This window comes from Physeter macrocephalus, chromosome 12, assembly GCF_002837175.3.
Source record: "Physeter macrocephalus isolate SW-GA chromosome 12, ASM283717v5, whole genome shotgun sequence".
Classification (NCBI taxonomy): Eukaryota; Metazoa; Chordata; class Mammalia; order Artiodactyla; family Physeteridae; genus Physeter; species Physeter macrocephalus.
In genome coordinates, this window is record NC_041225.1 from 11,465,292 (window position 1) to 11,490,020 (window position 24,729).

Sequence of the window (24,729 nt, forward strand, 5' to 3'; positions counted from 1 at the left end):
GGCAATAGCTGCCTAACTTATCCTTCCTCTCATTTCACCCCTCCAATCTACTCTCCATACTGCCAAAGGGTTCCATCTGGAAGTCATCCTGGCTCCCCATATTCTGGTGGAGAAAGTCAAACATGACTGCTATTCCTGGACCTCTGTGCACCTGCCTGATATCATTATCTTCCTACTGTTCTCACCTCCCCACCCTGCATTCACTTGATGATTCAGCAACATTAAACCTTTATTGATTCCCCTAAATACCAAGCTAGTGCGTAACTCAGTTTATTGTATCTGCTACTTCTTCCTGAAACGCCCTCTCCCTACTTTCTAAAGAACTCTTCCTCCCCTTAGGAGTAAATACTATCATGAATTCAGTATTTCTCATTCTCACGCCTTTTTTAAAAAAATTTTATTTATTTTTATTTATTTATTATTTTTGGCTGTGTTGGGTCTTCGTTGCTGCGTGCAGGCTTTCTCTAGTTGCGGTGAGCAGGGCTACTCTTCATTGTGGTGCGCGGGCTTCTCTTGCTGCAGAGCACAGGCTCTAGAGCGCTCGGGCTTCAGTAGATGTGGCGCGTGGGCTCGGTAGTTGTGACTCGTGGGCTCTAGAGTGCAGGCTCAGTAGTTGTGGTGCACGGGCTTAGTTGCTCTGCGGCATGTGGGATCTTCCCTGAGCAGGGCTTGAACCCATGTCCCCTGCATTGGCAGGTGGATTCTTAACCACTGTGCCACCAGGGAAGCCCATGCCTTTCTTTATATGTACATTTTTACTACATACGTATGTATCCCTAACTAACATGAAGTATTGCTTTACATGATTTAAAACTTTATATAAATGTTATTATGCCTGCTGTTTATTCCCCTACAGTTTGCTTTTTTCACTCACCATTGTTTTTTGATGTTAACCTCTGCTGAGATGTGAGGTTCTAATTCATTCCCTTTCACATCTCTGTAACATCCATTGAATGAATGCACATGAGCTATCCGTTCTCCTATCATAAGACTATGAGCTTATTTCCCATTTTTGCTTTTACAGACAGTGCTGCTTTAACCTTCTTGGACAGTCTCCTTGTGCACACACCTGAGGGTTTCTCTGGGGTTTATACTTAGGAGATGCTGCTGCTTTTTAACTAGGAGGGCTCAATAATACCCACCTCAAAGGGTGCTGTGAAAACCTATGAGGTAGCGCAAATAAAGCACAATTTCAAGCATTCAAACGTTAATTCTTGCTGTTAGATTATCTTTCAAATGTATATGAAAAGCTGGGACATAAAGGGTGAGAGTCTGGTGCCAGAATGATAAAGAAGTATAATACCTGTGCTTCTGTAACTCCCAGAATACCTAGCCGATTGTAATTTTCTGCCCATGTCATGCTGTTTCTTCACCTCCACATCTCTGCTCATGCTGCTGTGTCCTTGGGCTTGAAATGGCCTCCTCCAGTTCTGGGTCTCCCCCTCCGCACTTATCCCTGTCTGCTACTTCTCTGAAGCCTTCCCTGATTCCTCAGGCTGCTTTGAGTACCCTTTCCCCTTTGCCTCCTACATCTCTCTCACCATCTTTATATGCTTTTCCATAATCCTCTCTAAATGGTCAATGTCTTAGATACAGGGCCTACATTTTAATCATCTTTGTATTGGGGCACTGAGTATAGTACCTGGTACATGTGCTGATAAATGCATGTGGAATGAGTGAATTTAGCAATTCTTGGGAGGAAAGCAATTAGGAGCTAAGGATTTCTAAGAGCCAAAGGAGGAACCATGGAAGCAACTGTGCTGCTTGAGTAAGAACACAGGGACCAGAGAGAGTGTAAAGTTCTGTCAGTGATGTAATTATACAGGATATAATGGACTATTCAGGAGGGGAGCCTGCTCCTGTCATTCTGGAATGTGAGTGCTAGGTGTGTACGAGAACTTCTTTGATCCTGTGATTATGCAATGAATGACTAAATCAGCCAGTGAATACACTTGAAAGCAGTGAGCAACCCCTGGCTTATTTAACACTGCTAGGCATTAGCTGTTATTGGTCTAAAGCAGGATTGGCAAACATCTTCTGTAAAAGGCCAGACAGTAAATATTTTTGACTTTGTGGGCCATATGGTCTTTGTTGCAAATATTCAACTCTGCTGTTGTAGTGTGAAAGCAGCCATAGAAAGTATGTAAACAAGTGAGTATGGCTGTTTTCTTATACAATTTATTTGTCATCATTGAAATTTGAACTTCATATAATTTTCATGTGTCACAAAATATTCTTTTGACTTTTCCCCCCAACCATTAAAGAAGGTACAAACCGTTCTTAGTTCACAGGCCCAAAGGAAACTTGTTGAGCCCTGGCCTAAATGAATCTTAGCTCTGGGTACGAAGGAAGGTGGAATCCAATGATAAAGGGCTGTTCTTTTACTGAAAAAGGGCTTAGAAGAAGATTTAAAATCTTGCAGCTCCCTTGATTTGCCACCAGATGGTGGTCCCTGCAGATGTGTGACTCAGGCAGTGAGTCTTTCAACAGAAGGGATGATTGGAGTTTTTCCAGGTTGTGGTAGATTAGCTAGTGCGGTATTAACACAGGTACACAAACTGTCTCAATGATTCAAAACGGTTACTCGAGGTTTCCTTTCTCCACCTTCACACTTATTTGTACATATTCCCTGAACTGCAGCATATCCAACTGAAGGGAACACAATCATTCTCTTAAGACCCCTGAGATTATTTGCTTGAAGATCCAGGACAATAATACAAATACAGAATATGGTTAAAGATTTTAGGGCTGCAATGTGAAATCTGGGAACAGATTCTACCCGAGATGAAAGTTAACCAGTGAAGCTTGTAGTAAGGGCTACTTGAAACCCATGTCTAGTCTTGTGATGTTACGCTAATAACCCTCTCCAAAACAGCCCCCAGTCCTGGCCTCTTCACAGCACCTCTTTCTACCCTTTTTTTTTTTTTTTTTTTTGGCTGCACAGCGTGGCATGTGGGATCTTAGTTCCCCGACCAGGGATCGAACCTGTGCCCCTACAGTGGAAGCACGGATTCTTAACCACTGGACTGCCAGGGAAGTCTAACCTTCTGCCCTTAAGGTGCACGACTGGGGATCCAGCATTACCCTTGCTTAGCACATGCTGTCAACAATTGCCCCACACCTTCTTTAGGGTATGGGAGTACTCAGTAGCCATAGTAATGTCCTTGGCATGTGTGTGTGGCCTGAGTGGGGAGGGAAGTTCAGCTAAAATAGAGGTAAATGGGACCAGAGGGGTCATTCTCGTCACCCCTTGTCTGGAATCTCCCAGCTCAGACCACTCTCCTGGACCAGGGGTCCTTTGACTTGAACAGTCTCATTTTTCTTCTTGTCTCACCACCTTTCTTTATCCAGACACACCAAAGAAAGAGACCAGATGGTTATTAAAATCATTAACAATGGAAAAAGTTTCCATCTTTTTGGAGCAGAAAAGGGCTCAACAGAAACATGATTGTGGGGGTCTGTGAAGCTCAAGTTTACGATCTTAACTGCTAAACCACGTTGCCATATGGTTATGTCCACTCTGACCTCCTAGTTTGCTCTCTCAGGAAAGGCAGAATGAATCTACTGCTTCTTCCACACTGTGATGAATGACGTTGAAGAAAGGTCTCATGTCCTTCTTGAATCTTTTCTTCTCTGGCTAAACAGCCCCAGTAGAGCAATAAGAAAGCCTTTCAAAACTCTAGATGTGCTTTTCCCGATGACAAAGACCAGTAATTCTCGATGGAGGCAGTTCCACTAGTTAGGGGGCATCTTAGAAACGTGGGGGTAACTTTTGGTTGTCACGATGATTGAGGGGTGCTACTCACATATTGTGGGCAGGGCTAGGGCCAGCAAGAAAGGTTTGGATCCCAGTGGGGGAAAAAAAGAACTGGAGGGGAGCAGATGAGCAAAAAACGTTTACATGGGTTTTGTGTTCATACGTAATATAGCAGGGCCCTGTGCTCCCTTCCCTATCACCAGCCTGATAACTAGAGCTGATATCCCCTGTCTCACTGGTCCTGGCCAGAGGTGCTGGATGTCCCGGGAAGCAAAGGACAGCCCTGTACGTTAAAGTTTCTCTGCCCATCCTATACAACTTCAAACATCCAGATGTGTATTTCACTTATGTAAAATTGTTACCAAACTCAGGTTCGGCTGCTCGCCGCTCAAAAGCTGATAATTTGAGAGGCAAGTGTCAGTAGAAAGGAAAGATACTTCAATCAGAAAAGATGGCAATCTGGGGAAAAGCTGGACTCACGTCCAGAGGCCAACTTTGAAGATTCTGCTCAGTTTTTAAAGGGGAAAAAGGGGAAGAATCTCAGTGAATCATTGAGGCAGGAGGTTGGGCTCTGCCTCATTCTCCATTAGGTAGACTGGCTGACTCTTTCTTCAGATGTGATCTTGCCTGCGTGATCTACCTGCAGGATTGCTTAAGGGGGCTGTTGGGGGTAGAGAGCTAGTCATTTGTTAACTGTTTAATTCTTCATTTTTACATCTTTTTATCTAGGAAAAAAAATCAACAGATTAGACAAAGCATGGTGTGCATTCAGGAGAACATAAGTCAGGAGTTAGGTTAAATTGCTTAGTGACCTCATTCCTATAATTAGGTTCTTTCAAGGTTAGAGGGGAACAGAAATGGGCAAACAGGAAAGGGGCAAAAGAGCTGCTTTCAAAATCTTGTTTATAATTATCTGAGTCTAGAACTCTGTTTTATGTAATCTTAGAGCAGTTTTTGTAAAGTTTTAATATACAATACATTTTCCAGGAAGGCAACTTCTTGTTAACTGAAGAAAGATTATACTCTCTTTCATTCAGAACTTGAGTAGGATCATTCACCATTTTAGAAAATCATGTCACAGACAACAATGGCTTGTGTGGTATTTGTGTTTCCAAAATCAATCTACATCTTTAGCTCTCACTATCATAGTGATTCTACTTAGAGGTGCAAACATCTGACTACTTTATCGTGTTTTCTAGTGTAGCTGTACTCAAGCATGTGTCTTGTGAGCACACTGACATATTTAATTTACAATGAATATATATACTTTTATTATAATTTAACTTTCATTTTTATTTCTCCCTTATTAGGTTAGACCAGTGTCTTAGTCCATTTGAGCTGCAATAACAAAATAGCAAAGACTGGATAGTTTGTAAGCAACAGAAGTTTATTTCTCACATTCCTGGAAGCTTGAAGTCTTAGATCAGGGTGCCAGCATGTTTGGCCGAAGGTTCCCTTCCAGGTCACAGGATTCTCCTTGTGTCCTCACATGGGAGAAGAGAAGGGCCTAGGGCATCTCTCTGGAGGCTCTTCTATAAGGCGCTATGTAATCTCATTCATGAGGGTTCCACCTTCATGATTTAAGTACCCCCCAAATGTTCCACCTATTAAAACCATCACCTTTGTGGGTAAGGATTTCTACATATGAATTTGGTGGTGGACACAAACGTTCAGACTATAGGAGTTAGTAATTTATGTTTTTTAAGTTTAAGAACTGATAAATTCTGTATGAATTTTATTTCAGAGCAGCAAAAGGGATTTTATATAATACTTACTATAATGAGAAACTAAGTATAATACTTTATGCATCAGTTTCCTATTGCTGCTGTAACAAATTACTTAGTGGCATAAAATAACAAATTTACTATGTTAAAGTTTGCTGGTCAGAAGCCAGAAATGGGATTCACTGGGCTTAAATCAAGGTGTTGTCAGGGCCATGCTTCCTTTGAGGGCTCTTGGGGGAGCAGCTGTACCCCTGCCTTTTCTAGTTTCTAGAGGGTGCCAGCATTTCTCTGCTCATAGCCCCTTCCTCCAATTTCAAAGCCAACAGTATAGCATCTTCAACTGTCTCTCTGACTCTGACCCTTTTGCTTCCACTGTTACATCTCCACCTGACTCTGACCCCCCTAACCTCCTCTTATAAGGATTCTTGTGATTCCATTGGGCCCTCTTGGACAATCCAGGGATAATCTCCCTCTCTCAAGATACTTAATTTAATCACATTTGCAAAGTCCCTTTTGCTATGTAAAGTAACATATTCACAGGTCTGGGGAGTAGGACCTGGACATTTTTGGGGAACCATTATTCTGTCTACCACACTTTAATAATATAATTATTGTTGTCCTGATAAGGTTGAGACTCAGTTGAAGCTAAAGCACTGGGTTTGATGCTTCCTCTCTCTTTCTGACTTGGGGCAGGTAGATTTCTTCCTTGACCTTGGCTTGGGCTGAACCTGTTCCAGGGTTATAAGTGTCTAGAGGAGAACAACACCATCCCTACGAGGCTGAGCTTCTAGCTCCCAAGGGTGGACTCTGGCTGTTGCCAGGCAATGTGGATGCAGACATTCATTTGAAACTAACCTAAAGAACTCCTTTTTAATCATTTTTTTTTCCCTGAGAGCATGTGATGTTTACTTTTGGGGGCACCCAGTTTTAAAGGTCTTAACATGTTTTGGTCTTTTGGATACATCAGAAGTCACTGAGTTATTCTCTGGTTCTAGGGACTATGTGTTATGACCTAAAAATTGGGATACATGGTCTGACAGAGGATTCTGCACCTGCTTCCAAGAGTCAAAAGAAGTTTCAGGAGACGCAATTTGCTTAAAGACACATTAGAATTTCTAGCATATCTTGATGGTTTGGGGAAGATAACATGACAGAACAAATAAAATAAATTTTCTATCATTTAATAAGTTCTGTACTAAGTACCAAGTGCTGTGCTTATGTCCTTTGTATATATTATCTCATTTACCAGTGAGGTAGAAATTATCACTCTTGTTTTACAGGTACTATCTCAAAGTTGTCCTAGTAGGCTCAAAAGTCAAACACAGATCTATCTGACTCAGAAGCCAGTTCTTGTAAACTACTACACTCAAAGAAACGCGGAGCACAGAAATCTGTAAACAGATGCATCCCTGAAACTAAAAATATTACCTTGAAGATAAGCCATAGCTCCAGATCTGCAAATGTCTTTCTTTTCAACATCAGTGAGAGCTGCCTGGAGATCAAGATGAGTAGCATTTAGTTCAATAGAGATTTTAGAATAATCCTTCCAATGTCCTCATTCCTGGGAAAGAAGAAGGTATTGGTATTTTTCTGGTAGCAGCCACCCATTTAAGGGAGATGTGATAGAATGATAGACACGAGGGTTTTCGTTTTCAAGGCCTACCTCCTCTCATAATACAGCCTGAGTAATACATCATCAGGGAACGCTCAGACCTCCATGCCCCAGGTGGGGATGTTGTGGGAGCCCCAGGTAATACTGGAGAAGAGGGAGGTCCCCTGGAGCCTAAATAGTACTGCTATATACACGGCAAAGGGGTCAATTTAGCATCTGCTGCTTTCTGCCAACAAACTACCTGTGGGGGAGGGAGTAGGGAAACAAGGGGCCCATCTCACTTGAGAAAGTCCAAGCCTGACAGCTGAAGGGTCCCAGAGCAGCAAGCATCACCTCGCCTCTTCTCTTGGACCATTTCAGCTGTCTGCTTTGGATTGACAGAGGCATCTGGCTGCTAAAAATACCCTACTGACTAAGTGCTGCCTATTGCAACTGCAGCTGAGCATGACTGCAATCCAGGACTTAACTACTCCTTGCAAAGGAACTTTTCAAAATTTTCAGGCCCAATTTGAGAAGTACACCAGCCTATGGTCATTTTCTACTTTGTCAGCTTTGCTGGGCGGTGAACGGGACCCTTCCCAGGTCACTGTCCTCTGGCCTGGCCCATCCCCGTCTCCAGGAAAAGAGGCAGAGGGGGAGTGAGGGCCCAGTGGCTGAGAGGGGGTAGGGAAGGGGAGGTGCCTGTCCATTTATAGTCTTGCTGTTGGGATGCTGAAGGTGCTGAAATAGCAGCGAGGACAAGGGACTTGGCTCAGTGTTAAATATCTGCTGAGCTGCCCGAAGGTTCTGAGATGACGATAGGGGGAATGGAGAACGTGGAGGTCTTCACTTCTGAGGGCAAAGGCAGGGGTCTGAAGGCCACTAAGGAGTTCTGGGCTGCTGACGTCATCTTTGCCGAGCGGGCTTATTCCGCAGTGGTCTTTGACAGGTACGGAATGTGGGTTGTTGCCTTCTTTTCTCCCATTGGTTTGGCCGGTGCCACATTCTCGAATACTTTGCTCTCAAAATCAGCAGGGAAAGGGATACTATCCATGTGACCATTGATAACGCCGGGCACTCGGACAGCTAAGCGTTTGCTGGCATGACTGTTTCTGCAAAGAGTCATGGCCCATGGGATTTGCCCTGGTGCCCGGGAGGGTTGCAAAGGTGAGCAAAGGCTTTGGGGCGCGCTCTCAGAGCACCAGGGAACTTGGCTGAGTGGGAGTGCTGTGTGTGGAGAGGGTGGAGGGACAGGGAGCGGAGAGGTGGGTGTGTTGCCCGAGGAAATGTTCTCGTATGGAAGGCTCCATGTTTTTAGCTTCTGAGGTGTAATAAATATACTAGAGGATTAAGTAATTGCTGAGACTTAAAAAAAGTAATTGTAAATACACAGGTAACTCTGGAATCCACTTACCTTTAAAAATTAGAATATCTCGGGCTTGCCTGGTGGCGCAGTGGTTGAGAGTCCGCCTGCCGATGCAGGGGACACGGGTTCGTGCCCCGGTCCGGGAAGATCCCACGTGCCGCGGAGCGGCTGGGCCCGTGAGCCATGGCCGCTGAGCCTGCGCGTCTGGAGCCTGTGCTCTGCAACGGGAGAGGCCACGACAGTGAGAGGCCCGCGTACCACACACACACACAAAAAGTCCTAACCAGAGCTCAAGCCATTTAAGAAGGTCTTAGGTATCCTTACCTTTAGAGACACCAACTCACAACATGTCAAAGTGTAGTTTTGCTTACCACTTCTGAATGGACTTTCATAGCGCTGCTTTTGAAATTGTTATTAAATTCCAGTTTGCATTTTTGTTTTTGTTTTAAAAAAATTTGGAACTCTTAAAAGGTGTTATCAGTCCCAATCTTTTTCCTGGGACACCTGCAAGCTTTTAGGCCTTTGACACTGAGCTTCTATTGCCTGATAGGTAGAACAGGGCTGTTGGCACAGTCTGGAGATGGAAAGGGCTATTTCCAAGGTTGTATATTTCCTGGTGACAACCTGGCAGAGATGATGTACACGAAGAGTAGGGCCATAGAGGGGAATTGAGTCATATGACCCTGAGGATCTCTTCCAGCCTGAGATTTCTGGGTTGCACCATTTCTTCAGGACATGCAAAGGACTCCAGTGCAGGAAGGGAAGGGTGCTAAGCTAATATAGGAATAAAGCTTGTTCTGATTATTATTTTATTTTAGCATCAAATACAAGATATGGCATAGGCAATGTGCTTGTGGGCACCTCTAGAAGCCAAAAATACTCTTTGATTATTCGTTTTTTAAGTCCCAGATGTCTTGAGTTTAGAGTATATCTAGGCTACTGGTTCCTAACCTGAGTCCACGGAGCCTTAGCTAAGGAAACACCTATAATTGGAGGATCAAAGTTTATGTGGATGTGCATGCGTGCTTTTTATGTCTGGGGAGGAAGTTATCTCTTTCAAAATGACCCTCAACCCAGAGGAAGGTCGAAACCCATTGAATTCATACAATCCTCTCTTACAGATGAGGAAACTGAGGCTTAATGAGGCTTTCCCCAGGTCACAGGAGTGAGTCATAGGGCAGGTATGAACCTCCCAGGATCTTGTCTGTCATCATTTCTCACTGCCCCCCATCCCCTGACACACAAGTGGGCCCAGCATTGCCTACTTAATTTTCTTTTGTTCTTGTCGGTCCAATTAATATTATTTAGCCTTAATAAAAGAAAGACTACACACCCATCAATTTCAGAAGAATAAACATCTGGTTCTGGGGCTTGAGAATGGTTAGATCCAAACACTCATAGGTAAGAAATAGAAATATACATGTGATTATACAGGAAAAAATGTGCTTATAATAACAAACCAATGTATTAGTTTCCTACTGTTGGTGTAAAAATTACTACAAATTTAGTGGCTTAAACAACACAAATTTATTATTGTACAATTCTGGAGGTCAGAGATCTGAAATGGGTCCACAGGACTATGTTTCCTAGACTTTTCTAGCTTCTACAGAATGCCTGCACCCCTGGGTTTTATCTTCAAAGCTGCTACGTAGCATCTTCTCCTCCTCTGACCTCCTGCCTCCTTCTTATTAGGACCCTTGTGATTACCTTAGGCCACCCAGATGATTCAGGATTATCTCCCCATCTCAAGGTCCTTAATCTTTATTATATCTGCCACGTCCCTTTTGCCATGTAAGGTAATTCGCAGTTTCCAGGATTAGGACATTGACATTTTTGGGGGGCTATTTTCCAGCCTACCACAACCAATAATATGAATTTCCTATTAATCCAATTTATCACAAAAGATGTTAAGAAGTGGCAAGGATAGTCGATTTTTTTTTTAAGTTCTTGACCAGCTCCTAAATGATTCTGTTTAAAGAGTTGAAAGTGCCCCAGAGAATGTGAGAATATCTATCTATCTATCTATCTATCTATCTATGTATCTATCTGAGTAGGGAAAAATAAAGATGAGAACATGAGAAAAAGAAACGTATTTTAAAAGAAATTACTGTCAGCTGGGCTTTTTTGAAAATCAAACCAACTATGAGCTTCTTCAGGTTCGGTGGAGAGGGTTGGGCTTTCAGCCCGTGTAATTCTATGTGGGCCCATGGGAACACCAGAATTAACCATGGCATATGCACAAACACAAGTGTAGCCTTTAACCTGGTAACAGCTGATGGGTAGGTGGTGGGGGATAAATGATGCTATAAATGGAAATAATTTAATAAAGGGATTAGAGAAATTCCTGAACAGATAGTTCAGAAAATGAGTAACTGTGAAAGTATTCAGGTTACAGCCTTAAACATCGGCACTTGATTTTAAGGATAACCACAGTAGATTTAGAAATATGCTTTTAATTTGGTGCTTTAATTTAGCTGTGGAGGTCAGACGTGTTGAAATGTCATATGACCCGTTGTGAGCTGTGTTGCTAAATTTTGTTAACTAATCCTTAGATGCAGAAGTTTGGGGATAATAGCCTTTTAAACATAGATTAGGTCCAATGCCATGCTGTCCCCATAACAATGTCACCTTCGCTCATTTGCCTCTAAAGATGTGTTCTGAGCCTGGGAAGAGGGGTTTGGTCTCAGGTAGAATGTGGGAGATGCATCCAGGTCTGAGTGAGGCATGTGAGCCTTGTCCTGGGAGTCGCGGCACAGAAGATCTTGAGAAGTGCTATTTTAATGAAAGAGATGTTAAAAATAAATAGGTAATCCCTAGGTCTGACCTAAGGATGCAGTACCACCTAACTTCTTCTGCTAAGGTAAATAATCATGCCAATGTGAATCCAGTGATGCCCCTTAAGTGTTGACGTGGGCCATTTTAAAAAGGACATTAGGTAGATGCCATAGGGAAAAGAAAGTGAGTGTACCAACTCTGGCCGTGTTTCTCCTCTCTGCAGAAGCCTCCAGTGGCTTCCCTCTGCTGCAGAATAAGGACTTGCTACTGAGAGTTGCATTCCAGGTCCCCCACAGTCCAGTCATTTTTCCAACATTTTTTCCCCATACGGTGCATCCTATGATCTGGTCAAACAGCTCCTCCTCTCTCCTATATGTGCCTGCCCCGACTCCTCCCACCACGGAAGCCTTTGATTTGTGCCAGTGCCTCTCCATGGTGGAAGAACTTGACCTTCTGAGTACAACTCAACTCATCTTTAGAGGGTCAGAACAGTGCCTGCCCCCCTCCCCGGTGATCACCTTCCCAGATTCCTCCCTCCCTCACCTTGAACCCTGCAGCAGGGTCCCAGCACTCCTGGATGGCATGCCTCACCTTGCTTATATGTGTTTATGCCCCAGCCCAGCCTTGGGACTGCTTGAAGGCAAAGTTCGTATCTTCTTTATCTTTAAGGCCCTCTGTCACCTAGCTCGATGCACAGCACATAATAGAAGCTCAATAAATACTTTTTAATAAACTTAAAAATTTTTAATGTACTTTTTAAAGTTGAAGTATAGTTAAAAAAGAATATAAATAAAAACAAAAAATTAAAAAAATTGAAGTATAGTTGATTTACTATATTATATTAGTTTCAGGTGTACAACATATTGATTCAATATTTTTATAGATTATACTCCATTTAAAGTTATTACAAAATAATCTATATTTCCCTGTGTTGTATCCTTATGGCTTATTTCTTTTCTTTTTTTTTTTTATGGTACGCGGGCCTCTCACCGTTGTGGCCTCTCCCGTTGCGGAGCACAGGCTCCGGACGCGCAGGCTCAGCGGCCATGGATCACGGGCCCAGCCGCTCCACGGCATGTGGGATCTTCCCGGACCGGGGCGCGAACCCGTGTCCCCTGCATCAGCGGGTGGACTCTCAACCACTGCGCCACCAGGGAAGCCCTGGCTTATTTCTTTATAGCTTATTTATTTTATACATAGTAGTTTGTACCTCTTAATCCCATACCCCTATCCTGCCCCTCCTACTTTCCCTCTCCCCTCTGGTAACCACTAGCTTGTTCTCTATATCTGTGAATCTGTTTCTGTATTGTTATACTCATCCATCTATTTTATTTTTTAGATTCCACATATAAGTGATAACAAACAGTATTTGTCTTTCTCTCTCTGACTTACTTCACTAAGCATAATACCCTCTAAGTCCATCCACATTGTTGTAAATAATGCCCAATAAATAATTGTGAAAGAAGAAAGAGGGGAAGGAACAAGGAAGAAAGACGGAATTGAAAATATTGTAAAGTTCTCTGGGTACTTAAGGGATGTGATGGTCTTTAAGACATGTGCCCTCCCCCTCGATTTTTGAGGGGGGACCACCTTGCAGGGTGAGAGTTTTTAAGCAGCCCAGGAAGCCAGCACTGCTGGTCCAGTTCTCTCTGGTTGTACTCTTGGAGGACTCATCCACCTTGCAGGCACCTTCTATTTGCATTTATCTGTCCAGTAACTGGTTATTTCCATACAAGGAGCTGACCAGCAGCTGCCTTTCCATCCCACTTGACTCTGACAGATGACATAGCCCAGGGCTGCAGAGCAAAAAGTGAGCGGGGACCCGCTGGCTGGGGCAGGGCACACTCAGGCCTGCAGGCAAAGCAGGTAGGCTTGGTGGCTTCCTCTGCCTTCTGTGCTGGTGGCAGTTTCAGCCATCAGGGACCCCTATGAGAATAATATCCCTGCGAAGATAGTGATGACCTGTACTCTAAAGGGTTGTTGTGAAGGTTTAACATAAGAGCACTGCTAAAAAACATCTCTTTCAATTGCAAAGCATTGTGTGAATGGGACTCTTGCGGGGACTGGAAAAATGAGACTAAGGAGGAGAAATGAGGCTTGGTGAAGGTCACCAGCTAAGCTGGCTGGAAGAAGCACTCTTTCTCTGTAATCTAAAAAGTGGTTTTAAGTGGGGAAGGGATAAATTGGGAATTTAGGATTAACAGACACACACGACTATATATAAAACAGATGAACAGCAAGGACCTACTATATAGCATAGGGAACTATATTCAATATCTTGTAATAACCTATCATGGTAAGGAATCTGAAAAAGAATATACATTATATATATGTATGTATAACTGAATCACTTTGCTGTATACCTGAAACGTTGTAAATCAACTATACTTCAATTAAATAAATAAATTAAAAAGTGGTCTTAGAACTTTATTTAATTGAGGTATAGTTGATGTATGATATTGTATAACTTACAGGTGTACAATATAATGAGTCACAATTTTTTAAGTTTATACTCCATTTTTAGTTATGATAAAATATTGGCTATATTCCCTGGGTTGTACAATAATATATCCTTGTAGCTTATTTTATACCTAATAGTTTGTATCTCTTACTGCCCCACCCTTATTTTGCCCCTGCCCCCTTCCCTCTCCACACTGGTAACCACTAGTTTGTCCTCTATATCTGTGAATCTGCTTCTTTTTTGTTATATTCACTAGTTGGTTGTGGTTTTTTTTGTTGTTGTTGGGGGTAGGAGTTTATTAATTAATTTATTTATTTTTGCTGTGTTGGGTCTTCGTTTCTGTGCGAGGGCTTTCTCTAGTTGTGGCGAGTGGGGGCCCCTCTTCATCGCGGTACGCGGGCCTCTCACTGTCGCGGCCTCTCTTGTTGCAGAGCACAGGCTCCAGACGCGCAGGCTCAGTAGTTGTGGCTCACGGGCCCCAGCTGCTCCGCGGCATGTGGGATCCTCCCAGACCAGGGCTCGAACCCGTGTCCCCTTCACTGGCAGGCAGATTCTCAACCACTGCACCACCAGGGAAGCCCCAAGGTTGTGTTTTTTTAAGATTCCACACATAAGTGATACCATATAGTATTTGTCTTTCCCTGTCTTATTTCACTTATGACTTCCCTCTAAGACATCACATCTTTTAGATGCTCTCATGGGGGGGAAGTAAAGAAGGGGTGTTATCTCTATCACGGAAGTACCCTCGGCCCCCTACCTATAGGTTCTCTTCCAGTTGGGAGGTCCTCCTCTTTGGTGGCTGCCTGGGAATTAGTGGGTGCTGGGGGAGAGCAGGTGCTCAGAGATCACCTGGCCCAATCTCTGACACCTACTGAGGACTAGCTCTGTGCCAGGCTCTTAGCTGCTACTTTACACGTTGTTCCATTTAATCCTCGAATCACGCTGAGAGTGGGAGAATTTTGGAACTTCTTTGTAATTTTCTTCTTGCTTGAGTTTTTTAAGATACCAAGTACGTTTCATTAAAAAGTAATAGTGGGACTTGGTGGTGCAGTGGTTAAGAGTCCGCCTAACAGTGCAGGGGACGCGGGTTCGATCCCCAGTCCGGGAAGAGCCCAGATGCGGCAGAGCCACTAAGCCCGTGCGCCACAACTACTGAGCCCGTGCTCTAGAGCCCGTGAGCCACAACTATTGAAGCCCAAGCGCTTAGAGCCCATGCTCCGCAACAAGAGAAGCCACCGCAGCGAGAAGCCCACACACCGCAACAGAGTGGCCCCCGCTCGCCGCAACGAGAGAAAGCCTGAGTGTAGCAACGAAGATCCAACGCAGCCAAAAATAAATAAATAATTTTTAAAAAAGGTAATAGTCATTTGTCTAAATGATATCAAGATCTGAGTGTTGCTATTCTCATTTTCACATAAGGAAACGAAGGCTCAGAGAGGTTAGGGTACTTGCTTGAGGTCACACAGTCAGTAGATACTGGAATCAGGGGCTGAACTCAACTCTGACCTACTCCAGGTCTGACTTTCTGTAATACCCATCCCACCAACAACAAAAAGAGATGGAGACCAGAAAGACAAGCTTTTTTTTTTTTTTTTATACTTCCCCTTCCTGCCTACCTGACACTTCCATACATACTGCCCCCCTCCCGCCCCCCAAGAAAGGGTAGAATTTAGGTTGTCTCTCATATCTACATTCATGCTACTTAAAGTTGTAGCATCAGTATCACCTGGGAGCTTGTTAGAAATGCAGAATCTCAGGCCCCACCCCAGACCTGCTGAATTAGAACCACATGATCTCTGATGATATTCACATGCACGAAAGTTTGAGGAGCCCTTCTCTGCATCAGACCCACCCTCTTCCTTCTTCCCAGTTCCAGCCTCGTGGCTAAGCCTTAATGGCAGGTGGGGTGATGGAGAGAAAGGTCAGCCTCACCTCAAGGAGATCTAAATCAGGAGATAGCTCATAATACTTCCTGGATTTCACCAGCTTTTAAAAATTGACTCTTAAGTCCCAGAAGAATTGTGGCATGAGATTTAAACAGGTGTGTGAGCCTGTAGAAAATAATTTGGTGGTTAACATTTGGAACCCACTATGTGTTCACTAGGAGAAAAATCATTTCAGATTGATCACGTTTTCTTTTCATGAAAAGTAATTAAACGTTTATTATAGCAAAGTGATTGTAAAGACTCTCATGAGACAATATGAAGGTGAGATATTATTGAACTGATAGTGGCATTGAGTCAAGGCCTGATAAGGGATTATATGCACGATTGTAAAGGTCTCCCCATCACCCAGACTGGGGTGAAATCTATATTGTAGCATCTTGGGGCTCTGTCCCCAGCCTTCTCCTGGTCAAAGTAGCAGTAGCGGCATAGTTATGATGCGCTGCGGATTCTGTGCAACTGTGAGTATGCCAGGGTAATTCTACTCTTCCTCTCTCGTTGGGAAAGTTTAAGGGAATGCAAGGGAGCGAGAAAGACATTATTATGGGAATAACCTTGAATCTACTGTAACTTATAAATAAGCACTAACCTTTCATGCCCTTGAGTACTTTATGACTAGTAACAAATTACTAGCATCACACCTCACAGCAGATGGGGACACAGCAGTTTGTGGAGTTGGCCACCCATCACTTCCACTCTCTCTCTGAGCCAGGAGAATACATCAGATAACATCTGTGACATCAGTAACCTTGTCAATCTTACTCCTGCAAAACACGCAGAACTATGACATACATCATAACGTGTAGGCTTCATTTTGTGTAAAACATGTCATGTTTCGTGTCCCATCGTATTGTAAGTAGTTACGGTATTTTTGTGCTTTGGGGAAAGGGACATTCCATTTCAACAATGAGAAGAATATGTCACACAGTATGCCCTCTCCCGGGCCACGGTGCCAATGACATGTGACTTTTGGCAAGAGGGCTGTGAGGGATTTCCACCTACTCCCTTGGCTTAGAAGACGTCCTTGGTTCCTCCAGGATCTCCTCCGTTGTGATCCAGGAATACCCTGGGCTCCCCCCCACCCATTATACTGGGGCTCATGCTGCATGGTGATCCCAAGTTCAAGCGTTCATCCAGCAACTTGTGGTATTCCCCGGTGGCTAACGCATAAAGGTTGTAAATCTACGACCTCTTGCTGAATTAAATTGAAGGGCTTATATGAAGAGTACAACAAAGTTCCCTACCTTGGTTTCACTGAAAAATATCTGCCAAAAGCATAGCTACAGCTAGAGGGGATCTTTGGAAACCCAAGCCCCTCATTTTGAAAAATGAGAATCTGAAGCTTAGAAAGACAAGGACGGCCAGTACCCGCGCCCCAGTCTCCCAAAAGCCAGTGTGGCGTCCCCCAGTCACAGGTTTCCTCCCTGCATTTCCAGCCTTGTGAATGTTGTGTGCCATACCTGCTTCCAGAGGCAGGAGAAGCTCCATCGCTGCGGGCAGTGCAAATTTGCCCATTACTGTGACCGCACCTGCCAGAAGGATGCTTGGCTGAACCACAAGAACGAGTGTTCGGCCATCAAGAGATACGGGAAGGTGCCCAATGAGAACATCAGGTCAGAGCTGGGCCCCGGGGTGGGGACTGGGATTCCCAAATGTCAGGCGGGGGATGGCGGCAGGGACAGCATGCCCAGGTCCAAGCAAGCTGGGATGAGTGCAAATCAGGAAAGAGTCCCAAAGAGACAGGATATGGTCACTCCTTCCGTGCTCTCCCTTGGTCTGGGAAGCCCATCTGTGAGGGGATCTCCACGGGTGGAGCTGGTTGCAGACTTGTTCCGTGCGGCTCCCCAGTGTTTAATTTTTTTAAAGATTTTATTTATTTATTTTTGGCCGTGTTGGGTCTTTGTTGCCGCGTGCAGGCTTTCTCTAGTTGCAGCGAGCGGGGGCTATTCTTGGCTGCGGTGCGCGGGCTTCTCATTGCGGCGACTTCTCTCATTGCGGAGAACAGGCTCTAGGCTCACGGGCTTCAGCAGTTGTGGCTCGTGGGCTCTAGAGCGCAGGCTCAGTAGTTGTGGTGCACGGGCTTAGTTGCTCTGCAACATGTGGGATCTTCCCGGACCAGGGCTCGCACCTGTGTCCCCTGCAGTCGCAGGCGGATTCTTAACCACTGAGCCACCAGAGAAGCCCCCCAATGTTTAATTTTTAAAAATTGATCTGCCTGTGTCAAAAAATTAATGAGTGGCAGAGAGTCACCAAAGTGTCCCTTGGTCACAGGCTTTATCTTGTGGGCATGGGCTGCCTAACTGTTAACAAGTGGGCCTTCTCTGCCCTCAGAGTGAAGTAAGGCCCTCTGTCTCATACTCGAAGTTCTGTACTTTCTACGCTGTATAGCACGGGGAGATCAGCTCTGTGACGACCTAGAGGGGTGGAATGGGGAGGGTGGGAGGGAAGCCCAAGAGGGAGGAGATACATTTATACATATAGCTGATTCACGTTGTTGTACAGCAGACACTAACACAACATTGTAAAGCAATTATAATCTAACAAAGATGTAAAAAAAAAAACAAAAAACCTCCCCCCAAAACAAAAAACAAAATTCTGTGCTTTCTAGGCCCCCCCCCCATGTTAACCCCCCCTTCTCCTCCAGAGCCCTCTGCTCCTTCCAGACCAGGCCTTCCTTGCCCCCGCTCCCTGCATATGCACGTTTGGGGCTGCCTCAGGGCCTTTGCTTATACTGTTTCCCCTCCTAGATTGTCTTGTCTGCCTTCTCTCTAATCATTAAGAATGTGAATAAGTTCACACATGATGTGGACCTCCACTACCTCGCTTTATCTCCTAAACACCTCTGTGTTGGAGGAGGTCATTGAGAGGACATGACTTCCGGTTGAACTGCAAGCTGGACCCAGGTAATCAGAGGCTCTCCATCCCCTCCCCTGTCCTTGGAATCTGCTCACTTGCCTTCCCTGCCTCCCAGAAGCTGCCCAAGAACGTGGCATTGAGATAGTAATGTGGTGTTGAAATCATCTGGAAGGTATGACTGAACCCAGTGAAGGCCTCTTTATAAACTCTAAGATTTGGCTGGCAGGGGCCAAGATCTTTTTATCCGTGGCCGCCCAAGACAAGCCTCCTAAGTAAGTCCCCTGCTGATTCAAACTGCCACCCGCCAATCTGGAGCAGTCTGCCTCTCTTCCTGCCCCCTCTGTGGGTGGGGGCCAGTTTGTGAACCAACACTCTGCAGGTTAGCACGGCACGGGATACCTATTATCCTCACTTTATGTGCCACTGGAGAGGTTCCGGGAGGTCAAGTGACTTGCCCAGGGTCACACAGTAAGAAGTGGAGTCATCAGACTCCTTCTCCAGTGCTCATCTTAGCCGCACAGTCAGGAGAGACCCAGGCTGCTGCACCAAACTGTGTCCCCAGACCCCTTCCATGATTACCCAGACCCACGTGAGCCGGCTTCTCGTCCACCTCTTCCCCTTTATGTGCTTTCCTCTCCCAGCTCCCTAGCTCCAGCACCTTGCTGTTTCTAATCCTGCCAAGCTCTTTCCCTGTTCGGGGCCTTTGTACTCGCTGCTCTTTCGCCATCTGCCCAGGGCGGGCGCTTGTTCACGCCGCTGGCAGCCAGGGGGTGCCTTGTCAAGCCTCCCCCGGTCACCTTGGTTTCCCCTTCCCCCGCCGCTCCCTATCAGGTCACCCTGTTTGATTTGGGGCATAGCACTTAACAGTAGTTTAGATTATCTTTTCAGCTTAGGTCTCCCCCACTCTAAGAAGCTTCATGCTACAAGAAATTCCATCCGTCTAGTTCAGAACGGTGTCTTGGGCCCCACGCTGTGCCGGGCGTGCCCTTAGACGCTCAGCAAGCGCTTGTTGAACGAATGACTGCAGCGAGGCCTCTCTAAGCCCGCCCCTCTGCGCAGGCTGGCGGCGCGCGTCATGTGGCGCGTGGAGAGAGAGGGCAGCGGGCTCACGGAGGGCTGCCTGGTCTCCGTGGACGACCTGCAGAACCACGTGGAGCACTTCGGGGAGGAGGCACGGAAAGAGCTGCGCGGGGACGTGGACACTTTCCTGCTGTACTGGCCGCCCCAGAGCCAGCAGTTCAGCATGCAGTACATCTCGCGGATCTTCGGCGTGGTAAGATTTCTCCCAAAGTGGCCTTGGGGCTGGGGTGGCGCCTGGGATTGTCCGACGAAGGACCTTCCAGATGCTGCCAGGTCAGAGTGGAAGGGGAGGCCAAGAGAAGCGCTGGAGGGGGGACGGAGACCTCACATGACGAACTTTCACCCGGTTCTCTTTCTGGTCTTCCTTTACCCTGAGGTCATGCCTGCCATGGCTGAAGTCAGCACCCCAAGCGTAAACTACTCATTAGCTCTGATAGGTAGATTTTTTTTTTTTTTTTTCCTGCGCCATGCGGGCCTCTCACTGTCGTGGCCTCTCCCGTCGCGGGGCGCAGGCTCCGGACGCGCAGGCTCAGCGGCCGCGGCTCACGGGCCCAGCCGCTCCGCGGCACGTGGGATCTTCCCGGACCGGGGCACGAACCCGCGTCCCCTGCATGGGCAGGCGGACTCTCAACCACTGCGCCACCAGGGAAGCCCTGAGCGGTAGATTTTGATGGTGATTTACCTTCTCGTTCATCTGCACTTCCTATATTTTCTCTTCTCCACATTGAAAACGAAGAGCCAGTCCCTATCCCTTCTTGCCCACCAGTCACGTTGGAAGTAAGACTCTTCTTTTTCCCACATCTGATGTGCTGATCATGGGGAACCAGGGAGAGGAGAGTAGGGGCTTTCTGGAGGGCACTGCCTTGAGCAACCCATCCAGGCCTCTTGAAGCCATGAGGGTCCGGGAGGAGGGGGTGGGAGCCCAGGAGATCAACAGTCTCAGGCCGTGGGCTAAGGGGGCATGTCTCCCATCTGGCAGGCCCAGCCCCTTGTGGGGTGCTGGTGAGTGGGCCGAGGAAGGGGTTACTGTGATAACAGTAGCATGATCACACTCAGCATCTCTCACCATGTGCCAGTGCTTCTGTAATAGCGAGAGTTCTCCAGAGAAATAGAACCACAAGGATGTACTTTGTGTGTGTGTATGTATGTGCGTATATATATATATATAGTATATTATACTCTATGCATTATATTGTGGATAGCATATATATATATATATATATATATATATGGAGAGAGAGAGAGAGAGAGAGAGAGGGAAGGAGATTTATTTTAATGAACTGGCTCTTGTGATTGTGGGAGCTGCTGGTAGGCCATCAGGCTGAAGACCCAAAGAAGAATTGCGGTTCAAGTTCAAAGGCAGTCCACTGGCAGGATTCCTGCTTGCTCAGGGGCAGTCAGTCTCTGTTCTATGAAGGCCTTCAACTGATTGTATGAGGCCCACCTCCATTGTGCAGGGTAATCTGCTTTACTCAGAGTCTACCAATTCAAATGTTTATCCCATCCAAAAAACACCTTCACAGAAACATACAGAATAATGTTTAACCAAATGTCTGGTCACCACAGCCCAGCCAAGTTGACAGAAGATTAACCATCATAGCCTTCCAGATACTATTTTATGCAGTCTTTACAAAACAAGATGAAGTCCGTGGTTTTAACATTCCTATTTTATAGAACAGAAAGCCTAGGGCCGGAGAGGTTACAGGACTGCCAGAGGTCACACAGTGAGCTGGTGTGCAAGGAAGGCCTAGAAGCAGTCTGTCTGATGCCAGAGTTTCTACTCTCACATGTGGAGTTTCTATGCTCCACAGCCTTGGTGTGAATGGGTGTCATAGACTATCTTGAGTATCTCTAAGATGGTCTGGGGACTACAGCCAAGGATGGTGTAATCACCAAGGTGTAGAGCTGAAAGGACCCATAGAGATCATCTAGTCTAACTTATTCAACCTACAGATGGGAAAATAAGAGCTCAGAGAGGAAAGAAATTTGCCCAAGGTAACACAGCTTATTAGTGGTACTGATGGGCTTAACTTCATGTACTTGCTGAGTGACCAGTGAGATTGATGGAGAAAGTGACTGTCCTCCAGTATCAATAACAAATAGCTGTGTGCTATACAGATCAGTATATCTCTATAAATGTATATTGTTATAAATATTATGGATAGCAGGTATTTATATATATGATTTTTACATTTGGCAGAAATTTGTGTGCAGATATTAATGTATCCTAGGTAATATATTTTTTTATACCCTGGGAGCAGACATTTGGACTCTATTTCTATAAAAAATAACTTATTTTAAGGAAAAGGAAAGAAATCAGGTGCTGTATAAGCAGTAACCAATTTGATTTGCCTGGCATTCAGAGGTAAATGTTGCACTCATCAGATTTTAAAATTGTGGACAGGGAGTACAAGGTATCCACCGGACACAAAATAATCAAAAACAGATGTTAATTTTATTTTATGAATAGTTATAGGAGTTGAGAGTAGTCAAAGGTAGCAGGGGAGACACACACACACAAAGCAGAGAAGGGCACAGAGAGAGAAACCAAGATAGACACTGGGCAAGACTCGTGAGACCCAGATACAGGGAAAAGGAGAAACTTCTCAGAACCAACATTTCCATCTTGGGCCTTTTTATTTTTATTTTTTTATTTTTGTTTTATTTTATTTTTTGGCTGTGCCACACGGCTTGTGGGACCTTAATTCCCTGACCAGGGATTGAACCTGGGGCCCCGGCAGTGAGAGCACCGCATCCTAACCACTGGACCACCAGGGAATTCCCATTTGGGGCCTTTTTAGAATACAGCTACCCAAAACTTTCAAGGTGGTGGTGCATTTTAGCAAATATGAGACTCTCCCACGGTACTAATCTTGAGGGTCATTTGGAGTCACACAGAGAACAGGAGACTGACTGTTTTGTTTCCAGACTCTCTAAGCATTTCCAGGATGAGACCAGGTTTTCTATTTTTTAAAAGACTTTCAACAGCTGGAGGGTGTTCTGCGCCAAGTCTATGTGAGCTGACTCTCATCTTTTCCCCTGGGTAGATTAACTGCAATGGTTTCACGCTCAGTGACCAGAGAGGCCTGCAGGCAGTGGGTGTGGGCATCTTCCCCAACCTGGGCCTGGTGAACCATGACTGTTGGCCCAACTGCACGGTCATATTTAACAACGGCAAGTGAGTATGTCTTCAGCTTGGGTTGGTATGATGGGGATGGGGAGACCTTATGGTATTGTCTCTACACTTGATTTAAACCAAAAGTAACCTGTTGAACCTGAGCTAGCATGGATTTCAAATGGACAGAGAATAGACATTTTATTCTAGAATAATTGTGAATAGGAGAAACATAATGAGGAAGATGGCAAAGAATTCCACATAAGTAATTTTGGAGTCTCTGTATGTTTCTTGAGGTGCCTAGATATGTTAGATAAATCTCTGACTACTACATAATTTAGAACTTGAAGCCTGAGATTTTCTATCTACAGGTCATCGCAGAACATCATCACCTGAGAAGGCGCTTGGCAAGAACAGTCAGGTTCCCAGCAGAAATCAGAAGGCACACTCAGGGGTTACCCTAAGAGAATTTAGTAAAAGGACAATTGACAGAAGTGTGGGTAGAGTCGAAGAAATTGACAAAGAATGGTGAAATGTCCAGGGTCTAGTGACAGAATGAAACCATTACCACCTTTTGACCTGGAGGGGCAGTGGAGGAAGTATTGTTCTTGCAGCTGGTGAGAGCTGTAGCCATGGGAGGGGGCCCTTTCTCCCTACCCCACCCTACGCCAACAGCTTGGCTGTACCTGTAGAGAAACCAGCCACTGCTAGAACCGTGGCGAGGCAGAGGGAGAGCCAAGAGACTAAATACCCCAACCTCTTTCTCCTCCCATCTTCTGATCTCCTCCCATTGGCCAAACCCCAACCAGAAGCCAGAGGGCCAAGGAACCTGGGTGATGAAGCCCTCAGAGGTCAGCCCTGCCCCTCTGAAGGCACAGATCAGGGGACAGAAGGGCAGAGAATGGAGTTTGGGGTGGGGCGCAAATGGAGAAGAGTCAGCAAACAGGATGAGCCCCTCGTTGTCCATGGCTCAGGCTGGGGGGCTTTGGGGGAATGAGGCCTAAACAATATTTCTTTTGCTCTTATGACAGGTGCAAGTTGACTCTAAGCCATCAACAATGAGCAGGTTTCCCCCCAAAGATAATGGTTTCTGGTTCTCAGCCAAGAATCAAGCTTAAGCTCCAATAGAGTGAGGGCTCTGATTTCCCTTTTCCTTCCTATTTCTGGAAGCAAGGGCGTACATGACAGTAGGCTTTTAAGCACTTGAGAAAGTCACTCAAGACAGGACAGTTCATTTTGGACCCAGACGATTATCTTTCCCCAGCATTTGTATTTCCCTCTGTAAGCCTCTTGGGGTCACTGGCCTGGACCTCATGGAATCCTCCCCAGAGGAGCTGGTGTCTGGAGTTACCCTGGTTGGCAGAGAAGATCAAATTCACATGTGGGGCTGGTCTTTCTGGACACCACTCCCCTAACTGGTGGTGACCCAGAGCTCTTCTTGTCACTACATGTAGCAGCCACAAGGACCTGGGAGCCCTTTCTTCAGATCATCACCAGTGCTCGCTCTGGCTTCCATGCATCCGCTAATTTCGAGCAGCCACATTGTATCCGAGCTTCTTGGATGTTGCGCAAGAGGTGACTGCAGTCACTGTCTAGCTGCCTGCCATAGTGGAAGGAACACTGGACGTGGTGTTGGGAGCCCAGTTCTAACCCCAGTAATTTCTGCATACTACCTGTGTGATGGGTCTCCAGACACAGTTCAAACTGTTCCCAAAAGAGACATTCGAAGAGGCCACCCTTATTTGTCCAAGATGCTTGTTAGTGGGATAATAATAGCCTCCCACGTGTTTTCTTAGCACTCTACTTTTATTTTATTTTTTTGGAAAAGAATGCCTGAAGGAAGGTTTATTTCAGTAGAAGAGAAAGCTGAGCCAGGGTTTGAATCATCCAAAGATCGCTTGATGCTGCTTCTTGGTGGCAACACAGATGGAGACTCTGAGTTGAAGCCCTTACTGGTGTACCACTCAGAAAACCCCAAGGCTCTGAAGGGGTACTCCGAGCCCAATTTGCCCATGATTTGGCGCTCAAACAAGACTGGGCAACCTGGAGCATCTTTCGTGA

The 24,729-nt window shown here is 45.5% G+C and overlaps 1 protein-coding gene, 1 long non-coding RNA gene and 1 other non-coding gene across 4 annotated transcripts in view; 1 reads left to right on the forward strand and 2 right to left on the reverse strand.

Moving 5' to 3' along the window:
• Positions 1-4,261: 4,261 nt before the first annotated feature.
• On the reverse strand, positions 4,262-8,641 carry LOC129392614 (uncharacterized). Its single transcript, XR_008618790.1, has 3 exons — positions 8,487-8,641; positions 6,910-7,042; positions 4,262-4,482 (listed from the first exon to the last, which is right to left on the reverse strand). It is a non-coding gene; the product is annotated as an uncharacterized lncRNA (long non-coding RNA).
• Positions 7,820-24,729, forward strand: part of SMYD1 (SET and MYND domain containing 1) — a 33,389-nt gene continuing 16,479 nt past the window's right edge. Inside the window, exons 1-4 of one of the 2 annotated variants that reach the window (XM_007102540.4) lie at positions 7,820-8,021; positions 17,054-17,230; positions 19,533-19,746; positions 22,601-22,731. In XM_007102540.4, coding sequence (XP_007102602.2) covers positions 7,885-8,021; positions 17,054-17,230; positions 19,533-19,746; positions 22,601-22,731 — 659 coding nt within the window. In that variant the 5' untranslated portion in view covers positions 7,820-7,884. The remainder of the gene's footprint in view (positions 8,022-17,053; positions 17,231-19,532; positions 19,747-22,600; positions 22,732-24,729) is intronic. The other variant, XM_024129958.2, reaches the window with a different exon arrangement.
• Positions 22,259-22,331, reverse strand: TRNAE-CUC (transfer RNA glutamic acid (anticodon CUC)). Its single transcript has one exon. It is a non-coding gene; the product is annotated as a tRNA-Glu (tRNA).